At 40.1% G+C, this 7,002-nt stretch overlaps 2 protein-coding genes across 2 annotated transcripts; both read right to left on the bottom strand.

The window, feature by feature from the left end:
* Positions 1–86: 86 nt before the first annotated feature.
* On the bottom strand, positions 87–1,637 carry EIN_087500 (exodeoxyribonuclease, putative; the record flags this gene model as incomplete). The annotated part of the gene is made up of 1 exon (XM_004184736.1): positions 87–1,637. One exon carries the CDS (start codon positions 1,635–1,637, stop codon positions 87–89), a length of 1,551 nt encoding a protein of 516 aa, XP_004184784.1.
* Positions 1,638–1,991: 354 nt separating this feature from the next.
* On the bottom strand, positions 1,992–6,971 carry EIN_087510 (beige/beach domain containing protein; the record flags this gene model as incomplete). Its single annotated transcript, XM_004184737.1, has 1 exon — positions 1,992–6,971. A coding segment is annotated over one exon (4,980 nt), but the record flags the coding sequence as incomplete, so codon positions are not given.
* Positions 6,972–7,002: the final 31 nt, after the last annotated feature.

A 7,002-nucleotide genomic window follows, 5' to 3' on the forward strand; every position in this document is an offset into this window, starting at 1 on the left:
ACTTTTCTCGCCAACCTAATTATTACTTCTCTCAAATTTCACTCAACGTATTACAAAATGTTTCACTTACTTCTTTCCATACACGTTTAATGTAACTGTTTAATGAAATAATACATATCAAAGTCGGGCACAACCAAATTGAAATTGTCCTCCAAGAAGCTCGAACTTCTCTTCTTTGTGGTGCACTCGGGAAACTCTTTATTAAACTCACTCGTGTCTACACCCCAATCAAACTGATCCGCTTTGTCGTCACTCTTTCGACACATTTTCCCTTTACTGAATAGCAATGGCTTCATTAGAGGCACTTCCTTCTTCTCCTTTTTCCCTCGCTTCTTCCCTTTCGTATAGCTCGGCGGCGCACTCTTCGCGCTCATCACACTCATCGCCTCAAAGTCACTCTCGTCAATCTCGCTTGCATTTTCGTGGTAACTCATGGAACTTCTCTTCATGTTTTGGCTCCTCTCAACAACCGTCATAATCCTCTCGCAGTCGATCATTTTCACCGGGTCAACGTTATACCCTACAAGACTCGGCTCCTGATACAAAAACTTCCCGTTCGACCCTCCAACAGTTTTCGAAGTGATTGACCCGTCGATGAAAGTACTCTCTTCCATCATATCAAAACATTCGTGTGTACTGGGATCAAGCTCTCCTTCGGCAACCCTCTTTCCAATGTCGTCTTCAATCCGTTCACCCAAAAGCCTTCTTTTATTCATTTCCTCGTCTTCGGGAACTTCGTTGGTGTTCACTATGTTTTCGCTGATTGGGTCGTACACATACGCGTAATTGAAAGTGAATACCGCATCACGGACATTCTCCAAATATTTTCTCTTCTCCTCGTTGTCGTTGAATTGATATTTGAAAGTCTCGTTGACCATTTTGTCAAGTACTTTCTCGATGTCGACAGCAGACGTCACAAGCTTTAACGCCTTCTTGATGCCAACTCCTCGGAGACTCTTGCAGTAATCGCACCCCGCAAACACACACAGATACACCAACTTCTCTCGACTTAACTGGCCAAGTTCCGTATGTGCAAAGTTTTCAATAGTAAACTCCTTCACAGTCTCTTCAGACAAGTTGAACCCAAACCAAACTCTTTTACACCCATGAACGATCAAATCACTGTCTTCACATAACACTGCGTCGACATATCCAATTTTGCTTAAATACCCAAGCTCGGAGTCTGCTTCGTACGGCGCAACTATAGACTCCACCCCTATTTCTCTCAAACTTTTGATCGCTGCAGTCGCCATCCATGGCTTAATCTCCACAGCTTTGTTATAGTACTTCTCAGAGTCATTCACTAGTCCAGAGTCTTCAAGTTGTTTCGCCTTTTCAAGTGCACAGTCACGACTTTTTTTCCTCTCGTCTTCCGTCATTTTCTTCGACGGGAGCTCCGCACCGTCGAAAACGAAGATCGGTGTGATTTGACATGATTGCAGACATTGCGCGACCTTCATAATGTATTCCGAGAGAAATTGCGAGTCCTTCCCTTCACATAGTGTCTTGGCATCTTTATAAGCCCCTCGATGGAGCAATGCGTAGCCGTCTATAGCAACCCGGGTGTGTTTTAAATCACTTAATTTCCTTGTCACTAAACTTTCGGTGACTTCTTTCCTCAAGCCTTGTATCCCCATTAACCAAAGAAGTGTGACTTATTGAGTTATTTTTAATTCCTTCAATAAATCATTATTTGTGAAATAGTTTTTTTTATAATTATACTATTATATATACTAGTATATTTTTAGGACCATAAAAGAGAGGAATTTTCTTTTTTCAATAATAATACATCATATTATTACTATTAAATTATAATAAAATTACCATTTTACTATTATATTTTGTTGTAATTAAAAATTAACTATTTTAAATAATAATAATAATTATTTGAGAAAAACTCAATTATACTTTTACTAAAATAATATTAATGTTTATATATATAACTAAACCATATAAGAATTTTTTAAATTTACAAATTGAAGGGAACATGATCAGTACAAGATCAACACCACGCCATTTGTTGTTCCAATAGTTATTTGACAATTATTTTCATTCATCCTAATAACTTGAATAGGGGCTGGGTACATTGCAATTTTGTTAATCAATTGATTCATGACTTGTCCTGCTTGTCTGAACACATAGAAGAGTAACTCTCCTTTCGCATTCCCCACCAAGACTTGAAGTTCATCTTTCCACAAAGGACTTTCTAATACCTTTAAACTTGTGTAGTTCTCTTCTTCACTTCCTTTGACCACACTTATAAGATCTCCATTAATATCGCAGTGCATAACATTATGTGTTGTGAGTATCACGAAGTCTCCCGTTGTATTATTGATGTCGATATCAACTATTTCCTCCTCCACACTATAGCGGTGTAAACAATTTAAACTCCCGGTGTCCCATATACAGTAGACATTGCGGTCACACGTGATCAGTATGTGTTGGATACTCCCAATACAACACTGTCTCACCGCATGCCTATGGCCATATATCCTCCCTACTTTCTTCCCTTTGTCTCTCTCAATATCTATAACACTCAAACTGCCATCATTCCCTCCTACTACAACAAGCCGTCCATCAGTTTTGAGTACTTTGCCCCATTGGACTTCTTCAATGAAATATTGATGGCTGTTCCTCTCAAGCCTCAAAATGCCATTTCCGATGATTTTAATACGCAGAGTTTCATAGAGCGCCTCATCTCTCCTCATAATTTGAATGTCATTCTTCTCAGTAAATTCGATGCCTCCAATCGGAAATCCAGTCTTTTTGACGACTTCAATAGTATAGTTCAGCTTCCCTTTCGTCGCAAAGAACTTTACAAAGTTGCTTTTGAATTGCGTGTGTTTGACGTCTCTTTTTGGGTGTGCTTTATTGAATAACTGGAGGGGAGTTTGTCCAAAGTCACGAATAGAGATCTTCATGACTTCTCGTTTCTTCGCATCCATTTTAGTAAAGTCGACGGGCTCATACGATGAGACGGGATATGTGTTACACCATTTCTCTGCCATTTCGCCACGTTGTTTATATCCAAAGATTAAGTCAATCCATTCATTCAAATGATCACTGACATATTCAGACTCAAGAGCTTCAATATTCGTTTGAACGAAGAGTCTTGGATTGTTATGTGCCCACGGTGGCAGTGAAATACTTTCAATACAATTTTCCAGTGGTTTTGGTTCGACTTTGTGTTCCTTCTTTTCTTCTGTTGCGCTCGCTTGTTCATTTTCAAGAGAAATCGTGTTTCTCACATTCACCGAATGTGAACTCCCCAACTTCTCCATTTCATTTGCACTCCCAAAACTCGCACTTTTACTCGTCTTCTTTCCACTCGTCTTGCTTTCTATATTCTTCGCTTTGCTTGCGTTCGGCTCCTTCGCGAAGTTGATTTGATTAAAATTGATCAGAAACTGTGGTAAGTAAAAGAATTCGGGAATGAGTTCGATTGGGGTTGACAGTAAATTATTAAAGAGTTTTTGAATGGAGACAAACAGTCGTTGCGAGTCAAAATGGCCATCAAACAGTTTTATATGGAAATAAGAATATGGTTCAGCCGAGAATAAGAAGATCAGTGACGTCGCAATGGACGAGTAATGATTCCCATAATGGCTTTTTGTCTCTTTAAATTTGCTTTGGAGCTTTTCCCTCATCCCCTCTTCTTGTGCGACAATCGGAAACCCCAATTTTCTGTAGTTCTTTGCGTCGGTGATATCAAGTGACTCGCTCTCATAGTTTTTTAACACCCAAGGGAAGATGTAATACTGGGACAAGTCATTAAAACTTCTCCCAGCACGACAATTAAGACTCATCAAATACTCAAAATTACTGATCTCTCCATTCCTCCAAAGATTAGTCACATCTTCTTGACTTAACGATGCTTTGTTGAATCTTAACGCAATGGTGCTGTTCAAGTCGGCAGTGAACATGTCCTGTGCCATCAATTGAGTTTTCAGAACAATTTTAAGCACCCGGTCATAGTTCCTTGGAAACGCCAAAAACACAGATACGCCGTCTTTTGTGAACATTTCAAATGCGTTGCTTTGGAGCAAATATCTCCTTTTCATAACAACAGTGTCTTTCTTACAAAGTCTCCAGAACCCCCTTTCAACACCTTTTTCCTTTCCAATATCAGTCACACAGAAGTCTTCATCTTCAATAGATAATACACACTCCAATTCGTCTATTCCCACTATATGCAGACATTGAAAATCGATGCCAGCGCTCTTTGTTTTGTTATTTTTGAAGATGTTCGTCTCACACTTCTCGTAGTTAGGGTTCAACGTCAATTTAATCTTCCCTCCATTGTTTTGAATGGTATACCTCTTTGAAAAGGAGTAGTCTTGCACTATTCGGTGCTTCACAAAAAATGGTCCAAAGACCTCATCTATCTTCAAATAAGATACTTCATCTTCCCATACCCCTCCTGGCATTCGCAATTTCACTTTCATCGTCTTCCACATCGTTTTGATCTCGTCAAAAGAACACCGGAAATTCAATTCAGGCGTCTTTCCTAAGATCAACGTCTCCCGCTTCTCTCCGCCATCGCTCTTTCGAGGTTTTTCGAGTTTTGGCGACTTCGATAATCCCGTCAACGTCTTGAAATTCCCGATGTTCTCTATCGCACCAACAATTTCAACTTTCTCCAACACCTCCGACGTCGCCAATCTCTCGTAGCGATCGCTTCGGTCGACTTTCTCAAAACTCTCGCTTCTGTCGGATCGGTCGTCAAACTCGAATTTTGGTGTAGCGGACTTTTGGAGTCTTCTCTCCTCTCGAATTTGATTTTCTTTTCTCTTACAAATTCTTCCACGTAAGTCGTCGACTCGTTGGTTCTGTTCCATCTTATAGAACTGGAGGTATTGATTCGAGAGCTCAACTACTTTATCCACATCACTCGCTTTACTTTTCAAATACTCGTCCGCCTCGACGTTTCCCATCTGTGGCAAAGGCTTGAACAGCTTCTTCAAATTACGCGGCAGCTTCTTTTCAAGTTGTTTTGGGAAGCTCATAGCAATCCACTTCAACACGCCAACATACAGCAGTCTCGAGTTCTCATTTCGCCAGTTCACAATTTTTTGCAGGACATTTCGAAGTAACGAAAAGATGTAGATGTCGCTGTGGCTTTTCCCAAAGAAGTACGTTTGCGAGTGACAGTACTGCGCAGCAAATATCGCGTTTTCCTCATCGACATATTCAAAGATGATCAGTGTCAATCGGTCGAAGACTTGTCCCCACAGTAAGTCGTGCGATTCGCTATGAAACTCTTTGTGTTGTTGATATATACAGAACAAAGGCGATATCATTTCTTCCACTTCCATCACACTCAAGTCGACGTTTTCAAGTAACACCAAGTCGATGACAAAATTCGCGTATTTCGTGTAGATCACCGACAGCTGTTCTCTTGGGACAAACGAGAAGATCAATTGCAAGTGTTGTGAAGTCAAGTCGATGACATTCTTCAGTACACTATTTTGACTCGTGTACAAGTCGAAGAACAGTTTTTGGTACTCGTCTCCTTCCAACAAAGAAGCTGCAATCAAATGGCCAAATAACTTGACTACATAATTCTTCAGTGCTTTTAATTGAGGTGAGATTTTTGTTTCCTCCAAAGAAAAACACTGAATGATGGTCTTGACGACACTCCGATACATGTCCTCTTTTTTCAACACAAGTGTTCGATAATTCGGAAATTGAAGAAAAACTAACGTCGCCATTGAAACTAGATATTTAATAGTTTCAAAACTAGTATCATCGGGTGTGACATCGGGTCGCAGAACTCCACAAATGGCTTCATTAATCACTCTCACAAAAATGGCTGTCGGCGTTTTAAGGTCGGTGTTTGCGTTTGATAACAGATCTTTACAGAGTGGAGATGTGTTTAAAAACAGTGCTAGAAGGCAGTCGACGGTGTCTTTTGATATCAAAAATTTGTTAGAAATCCGGCAGAAAACGTCGACGTCTCTGCAGAGTTCAAAACAGAATTGACGCGACACCGCAGAGAAGTCAGTGCAAAGTCTCAGAAGGGGACAAAACAGCATATCATCTATCTCTTCAAAATTGAAGAATTTGTAGAAGTACTCCACTGAGACATTAATCGTTAATCGTTGTGAAGTAATGATCTGATCGATCAACATTAAGAGTCTGTTACACCGATCGAAGATAATTGCATTCTGTATTATAGTTTCCCGTTTAATACTTTTACTATTCAATTTAACCATATCGAAGAATTCCTCAACGATTTGGAGGATGACCCCTATTTGCGAATTATTGAAGTTCACTGCAAACATTGCCAACAAGAAGTCGGAAGCAGACTTTATCACACATCCATCTGTCGATAAATCTATATAGAGTTCGAGCACTTTCTCCGTCAAATTTCCCGTATTTAAAGATTCCAATGATTTCCCTGATGAACTCTCACACACAATTCGAAGCATCTTAAGTACATACTCGACTCGATGTGCATAGTTCTTCAGTAACTTAAAGTCCAGCACTAATTCCGTAATGATTTCCACTCGCGTTGGGATCACGAAATCGCCATGTGGCGCTATGCCCGCAAACTCAAGTAGCTTCTGTAACACCTCCTCTGAGAGCAAGTCCTTCTTCTTGTGTAATAAGAAGTCCAAAACATAAATTCCTCTCTTCTTATTACACTCGTTAAATAACTCTGACGACCGTTCTAGACAGCACAGCATCATTTCAAGCGCGTCCCGCAAATTTTGTTGTGTGTCACATCTGTTGACGATTCCAAGAAGCATTGCAACTCCTCCAGTCCTATTAATCGATTCTGCAAATGGTGTTGGTGATGTTGGGAAGACATTCCCTTCGATGACCAAGTCCGTCCTTGTCGCGTCATTAATTAAGTCGCTCATACAGTACAAGATTTCATTTTGACTCAAATGGATAGTCACCTTCTTATTTCCGCTCGTGATGTTTAAAGACTCTCCATAGTAACTTGAGCAATATTTGGCCTTGTATCTTGGGCCTAAAAGTAGATGTCTGAGATCT

The sequence above is a fragment of the Entamoeba invadens genome (assembly GCF_000330505.1).
Source record: "Entamoeba invadens IP1 unplaced genomic scaffold scaff_1105074725643, whole genome shotgun sequence".
In the NCBI taxonomy this organism is placed as follows: domain Eukaryota; phylum Evosea; order Mastigamoebida; family Endamoebidae; genus Entamoeba; species Entamoeba invadens.